General features: G+C 53.2%; 1 protein-coding gene across 1 annotated transcript; it reads right to left on the bottom strand.

The window, feature by feature from the left end:
- Positions 1-467: 467 nt before the first annotated feature.
- On the bottom strand, positions 468-21144 carry MICALL1 (MICAL like 1). The gene is made up of 16 exons (XM_032107854.1): positions 20944-21144; positions 14827-14875; positions 12664-12805; positions 11445-11548; positions 10626-10753; positions 7824-8404; positions 7215-7278; positions 6155-6537; positions 5412-5890; positions 4809-4943; positions 4359-4485; positions 3881-3971; positions 3432-3505; positions 2937-3051; positions 2557-2603; positions 468-2253 (listed from the first exon to the last, which is right to left on the bottom strand). The coding sequence occupies exons 1-16, from the start codon at positions 21087-21089 to the stop codon at positions 2132-2134; spliced, it is 2787 nt and encodes a 928-aa protein (XP_031963745.1). The 5' UTR covers positions 21090-21144; the 3' UTR covers positions 468-2131.
- Between the last annotated feature and the right edge of the window lie 1332 nt (positions 21145-22476).

The following is a 22476-nucleotide window of genomic DNA, read 5'->3' as shown; positions in this document are numbered from 1 at the left end:
GGCCTTGCACGATCACGAGCCCCTGGCATTGCTGCAGGTCACTGTGACTGCGACCTGCAGCATCAGCAAACCTCTGGTGGCAGCCCCATGGGGCAGGGGCTCCAAGGGGCTGTGCCAAGCAGGGACAGGGGATTTCAGCCCAGTGCCTGCTGCTCTTTGCTGTGGGCTTGCTGTGATTTTTTGGTTCCCGAAAGCATGGTATGCAGAATAGCCACTCTATTCCCACAGAGACTGGAAATGGCTGTTTGTTCACCTCCTACATACCTGCACCTCTGTCCTCCAGCAGGCTGAAGCATGATGCCCTGCTTTTCCTATGCAAATCCCAGCATAAAGTCCAGTTTCTGATTTCCTTTAGATCCCATCCTCTGCTTCCTAGCAATTCTCAGCCACTTTCCAAAGCCAGGCAGCATGCCCTGGCCCTGGGACAGCACGAGTGCACAAAGGAGCCAGAAACCTAGTCCAGAATCATTTTTTAAATCCAATGTTTCTTTTATTTCTGTTCAGGTGAATGGAAGTCATGGAGTTAGTACAGTATAATTTACAACTCAAACTTCTGACTGGGCGCAGGGCCAAGTGGTGTCAGGCTGCAGCGATCCTAATGGCCTTTGGCAACAGTGATGTGACAGCAGGCTCTAAAGCAGACTTGTTTCTCCTTGGAGAAGGGTTGTGCTTTGGGATCTCCCCTCCCCTACCACTGCTCATCAGCCCGCTATGGTGGGGGTGAGATGGCATTACCAGCGCAGGGCTGAGCTGGCCAACTCCAGCCATGGGGGCCACGCTGGGATTGAGGAGGGGCTCGGGTCCCTCTGGTTTTGGGAAATGAGGATCCCTCTCCAGAATGCTACACCAGCCACCTTGCAAGGCACTGCTCTGAGAGCATTTTGGCTAAAGCCTGTTGGGTTTTTAGAAGAGACTGCAGCAGATGGCTCAGGGCTGGTTATGTCTAATTTGCTAATGGCATGATGAACAGCTGACCAACCAAACACCCATGAAACTCTAATTCAGACTGATCCAATAGTTCAATAAATAACTTGGAAGAAAAGGCAGGAAACAAAAATGGAAGGAAGAAGGGATGGTTGGAAGAACACCACCCCCCCCATTCCCTCCTCTGATGTATACACACGCACACACATGACAAATAAAATAAGGGATTTAAAGTTTTAGGATGGGTTTGAATTCATCTAGTAAAGGAGGTGTAAAAAATAACCAGTCACATCTGCACACTTACAAAGTATACACAGATGAAGCTGGGTGAAGGTCAGTTGTGACTGCGCCTCTCTCCCCTGCCGCTCAAGGGTGGCACTGGTGAGCAGGGACACAATTTTAGTGTCCCTTGCCGGCACTGAGTCAATCTTGAGCTTTTCTGCCCTTGCTTGGAAAAGGAACAGGTCCTCCCTCCCCAGGAAGGCAGCAGAGTCAGCAGTGTTTAGCAGCAGTGGGGTTCCTGAGTAGGGCACGTGAGCTACGTCCTAGCAGCTGTACGCCGTCCCCTTGGGTCCTCTCAGCCTTGGGACGGAGCCCACCCACCCCTGGCACTCGAGGGAGGGGACAGCTCAAAATAAATAGGGCACCAGTTGTTTTTTTGGCTATGGCTCTAGAGCCTGGTGATGCAGGAGTATTTTCTTAACCTTTTAGTTTAGGCCAGTAAAACCCAAAGGATCCTGATTCTAATGTCAGTTTTCTCCTGACGTTAAAAATGGGACAGAAAAGGGACAAGAGCGGGCAGGCAGGGAGGGACAGGGAAGCCCAGTCCCCTCCTGGCAGAAGTCAGAGGCACGTGGAACTGTCACAGTTAGAGCGGGAGAAGGGACAGGGTGCAGTTAGTGCAAGTTTTCCCACAAATGCAAAACTCCTTCGCTTGTTCTCAGTTAATGACAATTGGGTAACATATCTGAAAAGCAAATCCATCTTCTCCCCACCTCGTTGACAAGGCTTCATGGAGGGGATGGCCATGCTCCCCCAGAGCCTCGGGAAGGGGAGGGCTTTGGTCATTCTCACCCACTCTGGGCTGAGGGCTAGCATCTCCCTGGGGTGGCAGCTCTGGTGCCTGGGGAGGGAGCAGGGGGAGAGGCGAGCCAGGGCCAGGGAGAAGTGAGTCGAGGTTCCCTCCCACTGCTGGTGTTCCCCTGCTCTAGCTTTTCTCCTTGGGTGACTTGCTCTTGGAGTCATGCTTGTTGCCCAGCAGCTTAAGCACCTTCATGGGCTTGAATTTGCCTTTCTTCTTGCTCTCAGTCTCCGCTTCCTTGTGAAATTCTGGGGTTGCAAAGGGAAGTTGTTACTGTGGGATGTCAATAGTTGTACAGACACACTCACGACAATGGGCAAGAGTGAGAGCCATGAATCAAAGCCCTCCACTGCAGGCACACTTTCTCTGGTAACAGGGGTGTGCAGCACAACTGTGCCTCTAACTTTATTGTCCCTACAGGAAAGTCTCCCCAGGCTACACAGAGTAGATTCAATCTCTCCTGCACACAATTTCACTAATGGCTCGTGCTGCCCCTTACTGGGGTCAGCAGTGAAAACATCACTCCAAAAAGCTTCCCATTTGTTTCTTACCTTTCCTTTTAATCATGGCTTCCAACATTTTATCCTCCTCCTCTTCTCTGAAAGAAAGAATGGGAGAGAGGTCAGGAATTCAGCCCTGAAAACAGCTGCTGCATTGTTTAAGGCTAGAGAGCCTCCTACTTAGACCCACAGAGGGGCAGATCCATCACTGTCTTGTGAGCATTTGCAACCAGCAGGATAAATCCCACATGCTGCACGTGCTGTCCTGTCTTTCCCACACAAGGCATTCAAAGAGACAAGGATTGGGAAGCCTGGGAAAGACATCAGCAATATGGATATCTTGGGACATCCCCACAAGGCGCTCGTGTGGCACTGAGTCAGACAGGCTATGCTTTTCCCTTCTCCCCCAGCCCACCCCACTCCTCACTCACCTCTGCCGGTCCTCATCCAGGCAATTCACAATGGCGTTCCTCTGCTCAATGATGGTCACCAGCTCCTGCATTAGCACCTTCTCCCTCCCTCGGTCCTCGTCGGTCCAGTCCTTCTCTACCCAGCCAAACCCCAAGAAAGGACAGACAATTACATGGCTGAAGGACCTCCAGCACAATCCCTTCTACCCTGGCACACTGAAGGGCTGGTTGGGCTAGCACTGCTGTGGGGACAGAGCCCTGCATGTGGCATTCCATGGGAACAAAAGAAGCATGTCCCTGCACAAGGCTGGGACACGTACTGAGATGGGACAGAGACTATAAAGCCAGCTGGCTGCACTGGAATCCCTACAGATCTGCCTCTCTTCACCTGAGACCCACCTAGAAAGAGAGCAGATGATGCCCATGGAAAAAATGATCCTTGTGGGTCCCTTCCAACTCAGGATATTCTATGATTCTATGAAAAAAGGAGTAAGCACAGCCAGAGCGGTGCTTTACCTGGCTTGTTGAGGAGGCACCGCAGTTCATACTCCACATCTGACTGCCGCTGCTCCAGGTTCTGCTGCTTGAAGCTGCAAAGGAAGGGGGAACTGTTGGGAAGAACTGCAAGGCTCCGGAGAGGTGGAACATTATCCCAAAGTACAGGGTGAGCTCAGAAAGAACCATCAAGATGCTGATCTTGTCCTGTACAGCCAGGGAGCCAAGGACCAGTAAGGACCAGCCCTGGCTGCTCAAGGCCTTCCTGGAGTAGAGGCTGCAGAGGCTCTGGTGACATGCTCTGGGTCAGTTCTCAGTGCATTTGGACAGACTTGCTTGCCCTTACTCCCTCCCTTTTCTAGGCAAAGAGGCCCTGTCAGGATCTCCCCTGGAAGCACTATTTCAGGAGGGCTGAGAAAGAGCTCCCCAAGAGAGTGTCAGTGCCTCTGCACATGCCTGCACACACTTACATGTAGATGAGCTCCGACTCATGGCGCACCAGCATGTGCTTCTCATGGATGAGTTTGAACCAGTCCACAAGCAGGCTGTCCTCAGGGTTGTCTGCCAAGCAAAGGGACAATTCAGAGCCATTCCCAGCCCTGGTGGATCCCATCACCCTGCAGTAGCCTGGGCTCTGCCAAGCCAGGGAAGGGGCACTGTGCTAGAGCCAACCCAACCTCAGCCTATTTCTGAGTCTCAGAGAGACCCTGTCTCTTCTCCAACCTGTTTCCTTCTAGGGACATCTCCATGTTCAGGGTATGGTTGTGACCAATCAGGGTATGGTTGTGACCAATCTTCAGGGTATGGTTGTGACCAAGCACAGCCTCTGGTGCTCTTCCAACCCCAGCATCAGCAGGGAGGAAGTCACTGTTGCTATCTCCTTGCTGGAGAGAGGGCAGCCCCAGAGTCAGTCCTGCCCCACACCCACAGACAGCCTACTCCACATACCATTCTCAGCACTGCGAAGTTTTTCCTCCAAGGCCACCCCACGGTGCTCCAGCTGGTCCAGCTGATGCTCAATGGCATCCATCTCCCCATAGATGTCTTCCTCAGGGATATACTGATCTGTCTGCACCTGCAAAACCATAAATCAGACACTTTCATTACCACTAGACTCCAGTTTCCAGGGGTAACCCAAAGGTAACACTAACAAGGGCAGGGGGACAACAGAATATTGCATCTAAGTGTGGATCTGAAATCCCCACCCCACTCTGGAACAAAGGAAGACCATGGTGCTTTCATGAACAGGATGTAGCCTACAGGCCCTCCTCCCCAGCCACAGCCAGCTGCTGCAATCCCTGCCCACACATGCATCAGCAGGGTGCCTGCAGACTGCTACAGCCCTGGGGGATAGCACAGAGCCGGCTTTTCCCTCCTTGCTCCCGAGGGCTCTTTTACCTTGCGTTTGATCAGTGGGAAGCCATGGCCCGGTGCTGGAGGACGTACAGGCTTGGAGCCCTTGGGAGGTTTCTTTGCCGAGGGGGAGGCAGCAGGGGATGGCTTCCGATTGAAGGGGTTCTCTTTGCAGGAGGACTGGAGAGGGTGGACAAAAGCAGATACATGAGCATCCAGGGAAGGGAAGGGATCCCAACAGGTGGGGATGAGCAGACAGGGCAGCAGTAAGGTTTGTTCTGCCCCACACACTCCTAAAGGAGGAACACAGCACTCATCTCCACAAGCACCTAATCAAAAAAACAGCCGTGCTCCTATTTAGCATCAGTTTCCCTGCTTCTCTCTCACAAGCATGCTGAAATATTTTCCTTCGTGGTTCCCTTCCCATTTGCTCAGACTACATGACATCCTGCCTCTTCTCTAGCACATGGAGTAGGCAGAGTACAAGCAGAGCCACCATTTAACACAGCCCTGAAGCTTGCTTTCAGGGGGTCACACACACCACACCTACCAAAGGAGCAAGCCTGGACTCACATTCCCCCTGTGACCGAGTAATGGACAGGGAAGAAAAGCCCTGTGATCTGGATGGGAGGAAGCTCATCATCTCACCTTCAGCTGTGGTTTGGGTGAGGAAGATGTCTTGGGGCTCCCAGCACCCCCATCTGAAGCCAAGAGGATGGGTGTAGGGCTAGCCCCAGCCGGAGGCTTGGGAGGCAGCCGACTGGGGCTGGTCTTTAGGCTGCCTGTGGAGATGCTCCTGCTGGTGTGCAGGGTGCTGGTCTGTGTCTCCCCACTGAGGCTGGCCAGCTCGCTGGAGGAGGAGAAGGAGGAGTTGGTGGAGAGGCTGGCTGGGACAGCAGGGCTTTCACTGGAAGAGACGCTGGCCAGTGGTGCATCGGCGCTGGAAGTCTTGGCGGCTGTTGGCATGTGCACAGTGGGCTCGGAGGAGCTTTTGGGCACTGAGGCCTCATCGGTGTCTCCCAGCACCTTGGCTGAATTCTCAGAGTTGATGCTCTCGAGGCTGAGGGCTGGAGACGGGGTGGAGGATGATGGTTCAGAGTGTGACAGCCTGGAGATGGGGTGGTGGGCTGCAAAGCAAAGGGAGAGCTCAGGGAGGAATGAAGGGACAGCCAGGAGAGAAGGGGAGGGTGGCGTACACTGGAGACAGGAGACAGCGCAGTCTTGCCTGCAAATGCTGTACTCCAGTGGGTAGAGAGGACATGGCTAATGCAACCATCACTGCATAAAGGCCTGGCCTGCCAGGGTGATGCAGAGGCACCTGGGAAGGGGGAATCTCCATGGGGATGCACAGGGGCTGCAGAAGAAGGATAAAGGAGCAGGAGGAAGCTCACCTAGCGGGGAAGCATTGGGGGCTCGTGGAGCTGGCCGCTTCTTTGCCTTTGGACTGCTGGTGGGAGTGATGCCATACCAGGGGTGGAGAGGCTTGGCAGCAGTCTCACTCTGCTCTTGCTCAGGTGTGCTCTTTTGGGCATCAGCCTCCACCTCCTCCTCCTCATCTTCCTCAAAGGGGTTGTATGGTTTGGGCTCTGTGGCATCAGACCTGCTCTCTTCACTCCTGGCTTTCCCCACCTCTTCCCCATCCTCCTCCTCTGAAGTCCTGCTTGGAGTATCATGGCTGTTGCCTGGGGGAGGAGGAGGTGCTGGCTTCTTCTTGGGCTCTGCTTGCACTAAGGCCATCCATGGTGGGTCCTTGGCTCTTGCAGCAGCTCCACCACTGGTAGGAGAGAAAGAGAAATTGAGGTGGCAGAGGCAAGATGAGGTGGCGAGGCACTGGAGAGGGACTTAGCCCTTGGGGGAAAGGAAGCATGGAGCAGGATGTCTCCCATGCAGAAGCAGCTTTCTCATCCAAGGATGGCCCTAGGCTTCTCCAGACACAGTGTCTCCCTCTCTGTGAGAAAACCTAGGGGCCTTAGGGAAGCACAGCCTGCCTGACTTGCCTGCTGGGCCCAGTGTTTTGGTGTCTGAATATTACAGCTTCCATCTGCTAAGCAGTGGTAAAGGTTGAGCTTTATGGGCATAGCTGGTCTTCCCTGCCCAACACCTTCCCCAGGACAAACCCTCCACAAGGCAGACAAGTGTCCCCTTCTCAGCACCCACAAGCAGGGCCATTTCAGCAGGCATTTGGTAATTTGCCTGTGCCACAGAAACACCTTTCTAAAGCTCTCAAACTCTTCACAAACCCTGAGAGACAAATGCCCTGGGAGGTACGGATGAACACTGTCAGCCTGACCGTGCTGGGCTAGCACCTATTAGAAAAGGGACCTGGTCAAAGCCTATGTCCTCCTAAGAGCAGGAGCTGATGGACGTGGGAGAGAAGACCACAGGTGTGCTGTCCCCATAGCCCCACCTTTCTATGGAGTTTTCAGGTGATCTGCAAACAGAGGGACGTACCGATCAGAGGAGCAGGGTCTCCCTCGAGGTTTTGGGACAGGGGGGCTGGGTTCAGGTACCCGACCTAGAAAGACACAGGGTCAGACTGTCACAACACCAAAAGAACATGAAGAAAGAGGTTAAACCAACATGAGGCACCTCTTAGATATCTTCTCACAGGAAGGTGGCTATTCTCACTCACTGAAGACCTCATGGCATTTCTCCCACAGTTGATGCAGCCAGCTAACCCCAAACATCCCCTCTGCCTGTTTACCCCCTCTTCAACCTGGGAGCTGCACCTGGAGAACTGACATGCCCCTCTGTCCCCACACCTGCAAACTCCTCTAGCTCTCCCATCTTCCCTCCACACTGGCAGCAACCTTTGGAGAGCTCTGGAGAAATACAAGGGATCAGACAGGCAGGAAAGCTAGTACAGCTCTCCTCGCTACGGGGATGGCTGGCAATTGCTGGCAATCAAAGCCAGCCTGAGTGTCTGAGCCCAAGATTTATTCGGAGGCAGATAGGAATGTCAGGCTTCAGAAAAGGAAGGGAACTCATCCAACCTGCAGCCAACCACCTTGGCCGCTGAGGATGTGGAGGGTAACCCCTGCCACCACTGTGCCCTCTTACCGTTCACCATGCCGGGCCCACACTCGCTGCCCTCACCCTGCAGAGTGGACCTGGGCCGGGGGACAGGGTGGGAGGTTGGAGGGGAGAGGGCAGACGCGTCGGTGGCCCTCCTTGGGGCAGGGGTGGGACGTGAGTCTCTGAGCCGTCCATCCAGCGGGCTGGCTTTGTCCTGGGTGAGCCCTGCAGGCTTGCTAGGGATTGGAGGCCTGGGGGGAGTTTGGGAGACAGGTGCCCCACTGCCAGCGTGAGCAGGGGGTGTCGGTGTCTCTGCTTTGCTGGCTGTGCTGTTCTTCTCTGCTGGGCCAGGGAGGCCCTCTGCAGGTGCAGGGGTCTCTGCCATGCTCTCCTGGGAGTCACCATCATCCTTCCCCACCTCTACTCCTGTGTGGATGGCATCCTCTCCCATGCTGTCAGCCCCAGTCTCAGTTCTTAGCTCTGGTGACTGTCGGTCTGGGCTGGGCCTCCTCTCTGCCTTCCCGCTCATGGCCAATTTACCACGATGCTGTGTGCAGACAAAAGTCCCCGCCTCTGACCCAGGCTTGTATGACCCTGGGAGCAGCGTGCTGGAGCATTCCTTACACCTGCCAATGAGAAGAGAGAGCACCATGAGATGGGGAATGCCATCCTACCCTTCCCGGAAGGTAACACACCTGGAAGACCCTTGTAGGGACACGGAATTAGTCCTCAACCCTGCTCCTAAATCCTAGAGTGCTCTTGGGGAAGTCATTCAGGAAAGAAGAGAAGTAGAGAAATGTCACCAGGCCACTGTAGGAACCCATGGCAAGTTCACAACTCAAATACTGCATGCCTTTGGGTTCTTCCTTCATCTCAGAAAGGACTTAATAGATGTGGAACGGTGACAGTTGGTATCGGGATATGGTGTTGTTTCCAGACTTGGAATGGGGAGAGGGATCAACCATTCACAGACATGAAACAATGAATATCAGCTGGAATTAGGAAGCAATTGGTTCAGAACTGGCACAGGGAAGCTATGGGCTGCCTTGTGGGGGCTAATGGTCCAGGCAGGTTAAAGAACTGTCAGGCACATTTGTTTGTAAAACAACACCCTCAGCTCTGATTATTAAATAAATTGACATCAAATCCAACTCAGGAAATTACTACATTAGAGGCTTCCAGAGTATTCAGGAGAAGCAGCACACAAGCCTGGCCTGGTCTCATGCTCAGCCTCAGTGATGCTGACCATGGCATCCAGCTGGGCCACAGCATTTGGCTGGAAGGACAAGGGCATTATGCAGCAGGGCCATTCTTACTCTCTGAAACTGGGCTAATAGCTTCCCTGTCCTTCATTGTCTGCCACATCTTGGATCATCCACTCTTCCCCCACTGAGCCTCTGAACGCTTCCTAATGAAGCCCTCCGGGTGCAAGCGTGATACAAAGCACTGGCAACCAAGTCAGTCCTTCTCCACCTGGGAAGGGAGGTGGATAGCAGACATGAAAGACAGCCAAAGGCAAGGGGCTGATCAAGCACTCCCATGAAAACCAAGCTTGTTCCTTCTTGTCTGAATACCTGGTGCTTGCAGCAGCTGGCTGCCCTACGCTGCCAGCAGATAATTTTGGCAAGGAATTCTGCTCTGGGCATCCAGTTGACTGGGATTTCCTTAGAAATGGAGAGCAGAAGTGTGAGAACATAGGGACTCTAGAGAGTCCCTATAAAATGAAGATGTGGAAAGCTCAGACGAGGGGAGAAGGCAGTTTGCTTTGGGTTTAACTCCATCAGCCCACGGGAACCGCTGCCACAGGACTTTTCCAACCAAACACCGTCCATGAATCAGCACAGGAGAAAAAAAACAAAACAGAAATAGACAAGAAGAGAATCAGGAGGCAAAACATTTGGGATAAAATTACAGGGATCTCCCTGCTCAATCTGAAGGGCCATTAGCTGTGGCACGGCAGACATGGCCCCTCTCCTATTCCTGGCCCATGAGGACAGTGGGAATGCTGCACCTGCACTCAAAAACTCCTGCTTTTGCCCCAGCTGCAGATGGGAAGCCTGAATGGCCCCAGCTCAGCTCCCCCCCTGCGATGCCGTTTCTACGGCACATCCCCAACTGGCTTAGGCAGGTGAATGAGGCCTCCCACATCTTCCCAGTGGCTCGATGTTTCTGTCCTCAGAGGCCAACTCCTGTCCTGTGGCCCATGGGAGAGATCTCATTCTTTCATCATCAGAGAAGGGAAAGCAAAGTGAAATGATTTCACAGGCGCTGCAGGTAAGGACCTGCACTCAGGGAGTAACCACAGAGCTGCTGACATGTAAACCCTCACTCCTGAGTTTGTTAACAGTCTGCAGCTCTCCACATGCTCCCTGGGAGCTCAGCACCACCCAGGCAGCATGGAAGCCTGTATATCCAGTTGAGGATGTGGACTGTAGGTGTAAGGAGGTCTGCAGGATGATGTCATGGCTTAGACCTCATTGGAAGGTGGGAAGGTGAAGGGGGGGTGGTCCTGGGTAGGCAGGTCATAAAGAGGCAGAGCATCCTTGTTTATGGAGGTGGGAGAAGCTCCAGAGGCTGGGATTCCAAGTAAGTGAAGTGGGAAAGCACAAGTCAGCAAGGGAGGCAGGGAGTAGGGTAGGAATGGAGCACAGGGACCAACAGGCTAGTCAGACCTCTGGGACAGGGGGCTGGCAGGAAAACGGAACATCTTCACTCTCTTTTCAAGCACTGTTGTTCGTGTTCCATGCTGCCCAGGGACGCAGACACTCAAAGATGGGGTGCAGCTGGCCACAGCCCCCCAGCCTGTCGAGGAGAGAGGCCGCCCCAGCAGGCCTGGCCACCACATACCTGAAGCACTGGCGGTGGTAGAGCTTGCCCTCAGCCAGGTAGCGCTGCACCAGGTGGACGTGCTGCTGGCAGGCTGCGCAGGTGCTGCTGAGCGCGCTGCGCTGGGACCGCTCCGAGGGGGCATCCTCCTGGGACACAGCACACAAGCGGCTCAGGATGGGGGCCACGAGCTGCTCCCCAGACCACGGATTCTCCAGAGCAGCTGCTCCCTGTGCAAGGCCCATCGCTGAGGGCTCGTGGCACAGCTCAGCGTGAGGCTGACCTCAGGGGCTGACAATGCACAGAACAGCTGCCCTCAAGCCCAGGCACAGGCAGGCTGCCTCTTCCCAAATTAGAAGGGGCCACTCCAAAAGGTGCCTTGCCCCTATCTACAGCTGAAAGGCTGTGGAAGGGACTAATCTACACCCCATGCATCAGGGTTCTGCGAGACATTGGAAAAGGTTCCATCCCAGACAACTGCTAAAACCTGAAATAAAGGGCATCTTTTCTGCCCTTCTAGTCCCCATTCCTGCTCTTTCCACATCTACAGGGTTATCCCCACATAGGGAGGAGAGTGTTTGTACCCTGGGTGGTTCAAGGAACCATCCAGCACCAATCTGCCCACCCTCTTGCCTGCTATGGACAAATTACAGTCCAACAACGACTCTCTCAGCTGGATCCCGCAAGGAAACAAAATCTCAAACACCCCTCACACACAAAATACACAGGCAGGCCCCTGCAGTGATCCATGGCTCTGTGACAGGCTTTTTCCCATCTCCTCACCCACAGTGCAGGGGTTACCACTGCCTCAGTCTGGCTTTGAATTAAGAAATTGGGTACCTGTGGTCCTGAAGGACTCTCAGCTGCAGCCACAGGCGTCTTGTGGGACAGCACAGGAGGAGAGGAAGCCGCAGTTGGGTGCTTCATAGGCAGAGGGACGCTGGCTGGAGGCAAGAGGGAAGGAGGATCAGGCATGGAGAGAAGTGTGACTCACACCACCCGTGTGTGGGAAGGGGAGGGGAAAAAAAGCAAAATCATCCAGCCTTGTGACATAGGATGAGACCTGCCGCTCCCAACACTTCAGTGCTTATTTTAGGTGGAAGAGACAAACACAATCTAATAATGGGTCAGCTGTGAGGCTGCCAGAGAGCCTGGCCTGCTGTGGATCCCCTTCTGTGGCCCAGGGATACCAGCCTCCCACTGTGATTTTATTTACTCATCAAATGCTACTTGGCTTCCTTGTAATCGACTCACTAAGCAACGCTCAAAGCCCAGAGCAGCTGGGGTAGCTGCTGATGTATTGTTGTGACCCACTGGGCCCCAGGGCTTCCAGGCTGTCATCAGGTCTGTGAAGCATCTCTTGCTGTCAGGGCTGGAACTCACACACCAGTCCCCAGCGGGACTCCTTGGCAGGGAGACCAGCATCCCTGGAGAAGCACATACAAGTGGAAGAGATTTATCTGATGTTAAGGCTACAGAGTGGAACAGGAGACCTGGAGCCCTCATCTCCATCCAGCCAAAGGATGCCTGGGAAGAGCTGTCTCAGAGCACTCAGCTTAGGCTGCAGTCGTAGGGACAGACAAGCTGATTTGAAACACTCCACCCTGGCCCCACTCTCTCTGTCCTCCAGTCACTTTACATGTACCTATGTGACAAAAATTAGCTGTGGTAGGCAGGCTCCTATTTAGCTTTCTCCTATTTTAGCGGGCTAGAGCAAATCACAAAGGGTTCTGGTGAGCACCAGGGGTGGTGGCCCAACCCAAGCTGGCAGGAATGCAGTGCAGGGGGAGGAGAAAGGCGTTCCTTCTTCCACAGCCTGAGCTGTTACATCACTCCCCACGTCTTGTGAAACCTCACCCCAATGCAGTCTCTCTTCCAGGCCTTCCTCAGGGGCGCCAGCAAGATGCAGGAGAGGTGGGTGCTGCCTGCTCCTCTCCTCTTCCCCACAAACACACACAGCTCCCAGTTGCCACAGGAAGGAGGAAGCACAGGGTGATGCTGGGTTTCCTGTACTCAAACAGGGCCAAACTGGAAGCCAGAAGGGTGGGAGGACACTCACCTTGGCTGGGGTTGTTGAAATGGTTGTAGTACTGAGACACGTAAGTCATGATGCTGAGGCAGTCGGGGACTTTCATGGAGACCATATCATTGGGATCTAGCAGGGCTGGGATGCCCAGCTCCCGCTCTGCCAACTCAAAGGCCTGCAGGAACAGCACAGAGGCATTTAGGAAAGAAAACTGATGCATGGCATCCCTGATGGACAGAGGCTTCCAGACATGCTGCTTGACTAAAAAAAGCAGCAACAGAAGCGAGGTTCCCTTCAAGTTTTCACTGAAAAAAACCCCCAGTGTTCTTTCAACTCATGGGGACACCAGCAGTGCCCTCACACAAGAGCCTGGCACAGCCTTGGCTGGCACCACGAAGGGGCGAGGGCTGGCACATACTTCCAGTGACACTGAGCTCTACTCAGCAGTGTCCCCAGCCACCCCAAGTGCTCACCCCACAGAAACACTGACTGACCATCCTTTCATGCTCTGGGGTGGCACACCTTCCCCTCCCACAATCAACAGAGCCATCCTGGCTCAATATCCAGCACCCTGCCATGCACAAGCCAGTACTTTCAGTACTTTTCTGTGTCTCAGCAAGCAGAAATGAGGACACTGTGATAAGAAGCACCCACCTCCTCCAACTGCATACACAGCTCCCCAAAAAGAAGGAATGGAGGAGGGAAAAAGCTGTTTGAGAGTTTCCCACTTAGCAGCATATGTGGATTACTGTCTACACACTGGCCATCCCTCTGCTGAGCCAAGGGCAGTGAACCTACATTGATCTCCCAGGGAGGGAGGTGCAAAGCTATGGCAGGGACTGAAGAGAAGTAAGCCAGGAGGAGACGAGAGTGGTTTGGACACTGAATGGTGAGGTACCAGGTGCACAGATAAAGGTACTGGGTGTGGGTAAAGAGTGGAGGTGCCTAGTCTCTGGGGCATGAGGTGCTGTGCAGGGTGTGAGATACAAAGAAAAGGAATGGAGAAACAAAAGAAAATGGATATTTGCAGTAACTAGGGGTGTAAAAGTGCCCCCCGTGGACATCCTGCTCTGCTCAGCCTGGCTTTAAGCCAGTTGTCTGGACTGAGTCTTGCTGAACACAAGGCTGCAAGCAGCAAGGAGTGAGGAGAGACCCCACCTGAGAGGGCCCTAATAGGACAAGATACCCATTGTGTAGGTCTTGAATGGAAAAAGCTGCTAATGACTGAAAGGGGCCAACTGGTCTAGCAAAGGACATGCCAGGACACAGTTGGAGAGCCCTGGTCCTGTAAATCCCAAATCACAGAATCACAGAATGGCTGGGGTTGAAAGAGACCTTGGAGATCATCTAGTCCAAACCCCTGCTAAAGCATGTTCACCTAAAAGCAGGTGACACAAAATCACATCCAGCTGGGGTTTGAGTATCTCTAGAGCAAGAAACTCCACTTCCTTTCTGGACAGCCTGGTCCAGTGCTCTGTCACCCTCACAGTAAAAAATGTTTTTCCTCATAATCAGCTGAGGAATTCTTGTATTTCAGTTTGTACCCATTGCCCCTTCTCCAGTTGCTGGGCACCACTGAAGAGTCTGGTCTCATCCTCAACGTCTGCCCTTAAGAGATTCGTATGTAGCTGTCACCCCAAGACAGTACCTTAACTCATCTTGGGAAGCTGATGGGCCGTGCCTTTCCACAGACTATCAGATGGAGCCTGCAGCAATGAGGTTTTTCTCTCACTTAAAAAAACCCAAGGCTGTTGCTGCTCTGTCCTACCACTAGCCCCTCGGGCTTGCACCTCCCCATTCCCCACTGCCTGCTTCTGCTACTGGCTCCAGCTGTGCCAAACAGGAAAGGAATATTGCAGACCAGGGTCCAGCATGACCTTCCTCTCTGCCTATGCCTGAAGCAAAAGTAGCTTCCTGCTTCCATTGCCTGCAAATCTGGAACAAATGAGGTCAAGAAGATGTTGCACCATTTAAATCTTCACCTGAGATGTTGTCTTGGCAACTATTAGGATAACCAGGCTGGAAGCTGATGTTTCAGATTCCCTTGTTTCCAGAGGAGCTCCTGCCTGTTACTTACAAACACAGATTCTTCTTATACCCTCAGCACTGTCACAAATTCCTCCCACACTACATGACCTCCATCAAGTCATTCTCACATCACTTCTTCCTTCTGTGCACTGCAGAACAGGGACTTACCAAGCGATTGTTCTCATAGACGTCATCCTTGGAGAGAGAATCAAAGTCTCTGAAATGAGAAAGCATAAAATAGCCACATGAGGTGCAGAGAAAAAGTGTCCCTATGCCACCACATGCAGATTCCCAGGACAGTCGACCTTACAACAACTCAACACATAAGACCCTAGATAAACAAAACCTTGGCAAAGCAGATTTCAGGTTGTAACAGCACAAGGAAACCAAAGGGAAATTGCAATTAAAAAAAGAAAGCAAGTCCCAAATGGGTGGTGACCAGGAAATTAAAATGTCATTCTTGTCTCTCGTTACCCACTTCTACCCTTGAGATTAAAGGCTGCAGAAATACCAGGGCCATGTTTCAATTAGCACCACACATGCTGCACCAAAGAGTGCACGACATCACCCCAGATTTGCTTTTCCAAGGCCACTGGCACAACAGTGGAGGATGGGGATACAGATCCCTCACCTCAAGAGAAAGAAGTGACAGATACAGCTCAGGCGGCTCTATGAGGGTCCTTAGACAAACCTCCCTACACCATCTCAAGGAATTTGGGGTGACACAGAAGATCTTAAACTGCACTTCTGCCCTTGCTTTCCCCCAAACACTCACAGTGCACAACAAACCGACCTTGGCTGCAGCCTTTGGAGCTGAATGCAAGCTGCTCAGCACACAGAGGAACCCCAGCAGTCTCCAGCCCAGGGGATTCACTTGTTCCAACTAATTTCCCTTGTTCCCCTGGAGCCCTTTGGGGGGTTCAACCTGGCCACAGGGACTGATTAGCTGCCTTCACCAGGGAAGCAGAGGGCAGAAAGTTAAAGCAGTCTGCAGGCTTTTAACAGAGGGGGAGAAATGCAGGAAGGAGTTAGTTATGGCTTTTGCATGTGCACGTGGGTACAATGTGTGAAAACTGCACTGCTTACAGCTCCTTCCTGTCAAGGATCTCAGCTTTGTTACACAAAAACCCCCTCATGCAGCAGCCTGGTGTGCCTGCTACCCGGGTTCACAGGGGAGGTCGCAGTCCAGAGAGGTCTAGGGTCAAGCAAAGCCACCCCAATGGACCACAGAGAGGTGCCAAAGCTTGGGAGACCAACACAGAAGGACAATTCAGATTAGAGAGGGGAATGCATCCCCCACCCCAAAGATGGTGTGCAGGAACTGGGAGAGATGGCACCACGCACCTGCGGAGAGGGGCTACAGGAACCTCCTTCCTCCATCCCCCTTTGGATTTTATTGCCTTTTCCTGTAACACTGACACGACCCATCCTGGCACCACATGACAGGGCAGCCAGCCCCTCCGCAAAGCCCCTCAAGCAGCTTTCCCAAAGCTGCAGAGGAAGTCTGTGATGAGCTCAGGAAGGTTTTCCTGGCTACCTACAGCACCATAAAATTACACTTCCTCCGTTCAAAAGCAAGAGGCTGCTGGTGCCGTTTCCTCACGACGAACGAAGCTGCAGCCGCTCGCTGCTGCGGGAGCAAACACAGCACACACGTGGAAAGGTGGGCAGGATTTGCAGCTCTGTTACCTTCCTGAAAGCTCATGTGAATACGTGTACAGAGCTCAGACTGCTCAAAATACCACATCTTTTCCTTCTCTACATGCTGGTGAGCAAAGGTTTCAGCTGCAGCCTTTGCTTTGATGTCAAAACCACTGCCATTTTTGTAATTATAACTAGTCTCCACTGAGAGATGTTTTTTCCCTAAGTTTTTGTTTTGTTTTTGCCTAGGGAAGTCCTTTAACCTTGCAGTATTTTTTTTTTCCCTTTTAAAGAAAATGCCAACTTGGAACACAGGAGAAGCAATGACAGCGAAGTTATATATCAACTGCCCTCTAAACATTCATGACCTTCATTCTGAATGCCTTCACTTTCAGGATATGGGAGTGGTGTAGCTGGAAGCTCGAAGACTCCTTGGTGGGCTGGGAGAGTATTTTCTGACAGACAAAACATCATGTCCATTCCACTCTGCCCCAGCAAACCAAAGCTGTTTCAGTAAACCAAGGCAACTCCATTAGGAAAAGCAGTTGCCAGCAGAGAGGACGTGAAGCTCAAGAGGTAATGAGGGGTTAGAAAGCAGCAAGGGAATAGCAGATTCTTTTCCACTAATGTAGGATTGCAGACTCTCAGCTTTACCCGAGATATTGAAGTCCATCAGTACAAGGCCCCAGGGATCAGTTTATTCAGTTCCTCTCCACTGCATTTTCCAGCTCCCTCTCTGACAAGTCAAGCAGGACCACACTGACCTGCATTGCTCCTGACACAAGCACTCCCATATGCCATTTCATCACGTGGCATCCTGTGGCTCCAGGCACGCTCCCAGTACCAATGTGCAAGGAGCGTGGCCACTCAGGCACGGGAAAAATCACTCCAGACACACCCCCTTCCCCTCTATACTGTCTCCTCTGCAGAGAGCCCAGAACTTGCCATCTCGCAATTCTGTGTGACATGTGGCTGCATGTCACATTATTTCCTCGCCCTGATCTCAGCAGTCTTTCATCCAGCCCTGCTCAGGCTCCTCTCCTGCCAACATACCCATCCAAGGGATTGGATGTAAGAACAGGCAAGACTCTGGCTATCCCAGCGGAACAACTGTCTTGACTCAGCAAACCCCAGTGTTGTACCATATCCTGGAGTAATATTTCTATGCAAATAACATCCCAGGCACTTACCTAATTAGATACATGCAGAGCCACTAAGCACTCCAGGGTTTAGGGCAGCTGCCAGGGAGCACAGCAGATCCAGGGAAGGGGAAAGGGGGAAGGGTGTGCTGTACAGCTAAAACCAGAGCAAATTCCTGGATTCCTCAAATATAAATCATGAGCACTTTAAGGCAGTGCCACATAATAAGCCATTCAGCTTTCCAGGTCTTGTCATGGAAATGCAAACAGTACATAGGAAGGAACAAACAAGATTTGTGATCCTGCCTGTAACCAAACCCACGGCTCTAGGGACACAAAACAGCACTTCTAAAACAGCTCTCATCTCCTGTTTTCCTCAAGTCTCCATCTCTCCCAGAACTCAAAAGGCATGTGCCGTACTCCTTTATTCTTCTCACCCCTGAATGCCAAGATCCCTCCCTGAGCTCCAGGGAGGCTGTACAGCTTGTGATGCTGAAAGATGCTCTTTGCTTCACTAAGCTGCAGCAAATGCCTTGTAAACACTAATTTCACGCTTCAGATTTCTAGATCACTGAGCAAACAAACTCATTAATCCCCACAGTCCACTGTCAAGTTGGTCTGGATGTTGCCAGCTTAACTGAAAAGGGAAGAGAAGAGATTAAATGTCTCATCTCCAGATCACACAGCCAGCAGCGCAGTCAGAGGCTAAATCCAAGTTTCCCGTTTCCCTGACTGGGACAGCGAGGCCAAGTGAAGTGTCTACAACAGTGGAGTCAGAGATTTTCATCTCCATGGTTCAACACACAGGTCCAACAGGTATGCACTTCATTCTTGGTGGTCACTTCAAGACACCTTTAGCTGGATTCAGTAGACACTGAGGAGTTCCAGTCTACTTCTTTCAAGAAGCCCAAACCTATAGTGTTTCCAAGAGCTCTGCAGGAGTTGCTCCAAAGCTCTCCAGGGCAGCCTCCCTCTGAAGCCATTTGCCTTATCCCAAGGTGATTGTGTTCAAATCACGCAGAAGACTGTCCTCAGTCTCACTTACCCATATGGTCTTTCACAACAGCCTCTTCCTCAGCGTGTCCCCTCCCAGCACAGAAGCACAATGGGGGTGCATCCAGGCAGGGCCAGAAAACCGGGACAGGCTGACAGCCACCACAGCGGCAATGCCCAGGGGATCAGGGTGGCAGAGCAGGGGTGTCACACAGGTAGAGAAGAGCTTCAGCTCAGCCCTCATACGGATGTGCCCATTCCTCCCCTCTGCAATCCCAGGGGAAGCCAGCAGGAAGCAGGGAAGCAGCCATGTGCAGAGGAACTTCAGGCAGCAGCACAGCTGTCCCGTCTGGGCCAGGAGAGCCCCGCACAAAGGAAGACCACACAAGGTCAGAAACGCACTCACAGATCCCTGCCAAGTCCCATTACTGGGCTGACTGAAAGCACTTTAGAAGAAAAGAAGGGCAACCACTTTTCCTCTGCTGTCAGGAGATTTACTGCCTCTGATCCAATCTTCCCACTTCCAAATCGGGACAGGCTGAAGAAGCTGGAATCAGATGAAATGATGCTACTCTCCTGACGGCCGTCTGAAAATCCTTCTACAACATGCCATGTCCTTGTAAGGCCCTGGGCTCTCTCTCTACAATGCAGCTCGTGCAGAGGACCTGTGAAGCACGTAGTTAGGACATCTGCCAGGAGCAGATTTAAGCCCACTGACAACTTAAGAGCAGCAGTCTCTGCTTAATGGGATGGTAAATATGGTTGATGGGAAACCATCAGGTGGTTTTAGTGGTGTTTATCATATGCTTTTGCTGAACCTCTGCTTTTCAGTTCCCAGTTACTGTGCCATTTACAAAAAAAATTAATAATTGCAAGTGTTCCTGTCCTTAATTTGCCTCTTCCCATCCAGCAGCCTTGAAACTGGGAGCATTTGCAGAGGCTCCTTTCTAGCTAGTCAGAGCGAGCCACACCATCCAAGAGCTGCAGGACACAAGACCACACAGCTCCTTCAAGACCCAGAGTGATGCAGACACCTCACTCTCAGTCACTCCAGAAGAACATGCTGAGGGTTTTAGGGCAACCACCTGAAACACTGCAGGCAGCAGCTTGGTTTCCAGCCTACCTGCTCTACTTCAGCTTGTATGGACACAGGCCTGTTTCACCCTCACACAGACACCACCACTCCACAGTGGAGTCACAGTCAACCCTCTGCCTGACAGAGGTTGCTGTCACAGCAAAAGGCCTTCCTGGGGCCAGCTCAGAAAGGAGAATTTGGTCAATTTGGGCAACCTCAGAGGAAAAACCACCAGTCCCAGAGCAGAAGGTGGCAGGGGAGGCATCACCCTTGTCGGCTTTAGGGGCGGGCAAAGGAGCGCGTGCACGCCGGAGGCACAGCGAGGTGGGGCGATGCCTACCTGCACTGCAAGGGCTACCAAGGATTAGAGCAGATGGGCGCCGGATTCCCAGCACCATCGGGGTACACAGGGTTACAGCGGCAGGTCGGGGCAGATTCCTTCCAGCGGCTCAGCCAGTTTCTCCAGCCTGACACTGTGCCCCCAAGCAATCCCAAACTCAGTGTCTGCCTCGTGAAACTCACATTCCCCCTCAGAGACACCCAAGCTGGGGGAGGCTAGAGAGGCTTAACACCCCTACTGGTATTTGCTACCTCCTGCTTTCACGGTGGCATCCATAGAAAACAAGCTAGAAGCAAATGCAAGCAGCAATCTGGTCCAGGCCTCTACAGATTTCAGACTGGCTGCCTCTGGCAGCTGGGAATGTCCCTGTGCAGGGCAGGCCTCTGGTCCTCTCGAAGTGTGAAAGCTCACCTCTTGCTGAGGCAAAACACCCCCGCACCCAGATACCAACACCATGTCTCCTCTCTGATAGGCACCGCTCCCATTTGTCCACCTCCATGCTCTCACCAGCCTTAAATCATACGACTTCTGCTAATCCTGACCTTGACAGGTCTGCAGGACCAGGTCAGAAGGTCGTTTGCTGAAACACAGAATGATAGAATGGTTTGGCTTGGACGGGACCTGAAAGATCATCTGGTTCCAACCCTGCTGCTGTGGGCAGGGACACCTTCCACTAGGCCAGGTTGCTCAGAGCCCCATCCAACCTGGCTACGAGCACTGCCTGGGAATATAGAATCCTTCATTCCCAGTACCCAACTATTTCTCAACAGCATCTTCTTCACCACGTTCCCTACCAGCACATCAGCACAACGGAGGCACATCCGCTCTCTGAGCCTCTCATGTCCACGCTCAGGGAGCTTCCCTGCCAGCCAGCCTGGAGCCTGGCGCTTCCCACGGCGCCTCCATCCCCCTCAACCCGCTGTGACCCCCCGGGCTCGCTGCTGAGCGGCACAGGCGGCCCAACCCCTGCAGAAAGAGGGGTCCCAGTGGTCCCGCGCCCCAAACCTCCGCGCCCCCCGCTTCTTCCGCCCGCGGGCGGCAGCCGGGGCCCCGCGGCGCCCCGTCCGAGCGGCGGGCAAGGCGCGGCCTGCACTCACAGGAGGTCGGGCCGGTGGCGGTGCAGGATGGCGCAGAAGGCCAGTCCGTCGCGGAAGGAGGTGCTGAGGTCGCGGATCTCCACGCCGCGGTAGCCCTCGCACTGCCGGCGGCACCAGGCTTGCAGGGCGCCCCGCGGACCCGACATCGGGGCGGCCGCTCCCACCGACGCCGCCGCCGCCAGCCCGGGGCCGGGCGGGGCCTCCCGGGGCGGGGCTCCCGGGGGCGGGGCCCGGGCACGCCGCGGAAGCTCCCGGGCCCCGGGCTCAGCGCTTCCCGGGGAGCAGGGCGGGATGCTGGGGCGAGCACCCTCTCCCCCAGCTCGGGGAAAGAGTTAGGCCTGAATTCAATTCAAATTCAGCTAGATTAAAAGCCACTAGGCAACCTCATTTCTGGATCCCTCTCAGGCTTAGACAGAGGCTGCTCCAGGCAGAAGCAGTTCTCAGCAGTCCTAGGGGCATAAGCCGTAGCAGCAGAGTACGTGTAGGATGTAGGTGGCTCCTAGGGTAGGCTCAGGGCCAGGGAGAGCTTTGAAGATCAAGACACTTGGAGTCACAGGCAGCGTTTCACAGGAAGCCCTGGAAGAAGCGGAGGAAGAGTGTGATACAATCTCAGGAACCCACAACATCGCGGCGATGGATTGTCACGAGAGCTGGTGTGCATGCTCAGCATGATGGTTTGACAAGAGGGGGAAAGCACACTATTAAAGGCTTCTTTATTTGGCTTAGCATTCTTTTCACCTCCAACAGCTACCTCTGGGGAAGACCAAACCATCGCACTGATGCTGAGTTTATTGCTGCCAGTTCCAAATCTGTAAGAGTCCATTCTCTCCAGTTACTTTGTATGGGCTCTACACTCCTTTCCATGGGTAGCACCCTCTTTCTTCTACTCCATTGTTTCACTCTATCACTCTACGGTCCCAGAACTGTAACAAGTGAAAAGTAAATTCTCTGACTGGTTTGTAGTCTCCCCACTGAGTGGCTGAGCTAAACTGTGGTGTAAATCCCAAGAAAAACTACTCTGTAGCAAAAAAAGGAAGTGAAACATTGTGTCGGCTTTGTAATAACTGAGCTGGCTACTCAGCATCCCCCAGATCTGGCTGACAGCGTTTTCCTGATGTATCCTAAGGGACAGCAGGATGAGGGATGTTTTCTTGACTTTTCCAGGTTCCATAATTACAGTCAGCCCCTTCACAACTGTAGGTCAGAGACAGAGTACACGACCTTGTACTGTGGTTCCCTCTGACAAAACCATTTTGTCCAGAACCACTTCCACTCACCAAAACCTGCTGCGGCAGGGGAGGCTCAAGCTCTAGCCACCCCCACCTCCCTCTGGAGCGCCATCCCAGCACCAGCGGGGCTCTGTTGATGCTGCTGAACACCCTGCATTCCTCCCGCTTCAAGCAGTGCCAGGCACCGCAGCTCGCTGAGCCCATCTTCCCACCCAGTGAGAGCTGCGAGCTCCTCCTGGCTTCGTTCCACCAAGTGCCAGTCCTGCTCAGTTAACCTTCAGCAGTCCCTCAGAGAAGGCACGGA

This window comes from Corvus moneduloides, chromosome 4 (genome assembly GCF_009650955.1).
Source record: "Corvus moneduloides isolate bCorMon1 chromosome 4, bCorMon1.pri, whole genome shotgun sequence".
Taxonomy (NCBI): Eukaryota; Metazoa; Chordata; class Aves; order Passeriformes; family Corvidae; genus Corvus; species Corvus moneduloides.
Note: the sequence above shows the minus strand (reverse complement) of the source record. Positions and strands in the feature narration are given on the sequence as shown.

What these genes read in the sequence shown, in the direction of transcription:
- MICALL1 (XM_032107854.1), bottom strand. Translation starts at nt 21,089, where the DNA reads ATGTCGGGTCCGCGGGGCGCCCTGCAAGCCTGGTGCCGCCGGCAGTGC. An exon ending in TTTCAACAACCCCAGCCAAG is followed by an intron (nt 11,549 to 12,663) that starts GTGAGTGTCCTC and finishes TCTTGCCTCCAG; the next exon opens with CCAGCGTCCCTCTGCCTATG. An exon ending in ACTTCGCAGTGCTGAGAATG is followed by an intron (nt 3,972 to 4,358) that starts GTATGTGGAGTA and finishes TTTGCTTGGCAG; the next exon opens with ACAACCCTGAGGACAGCCTG.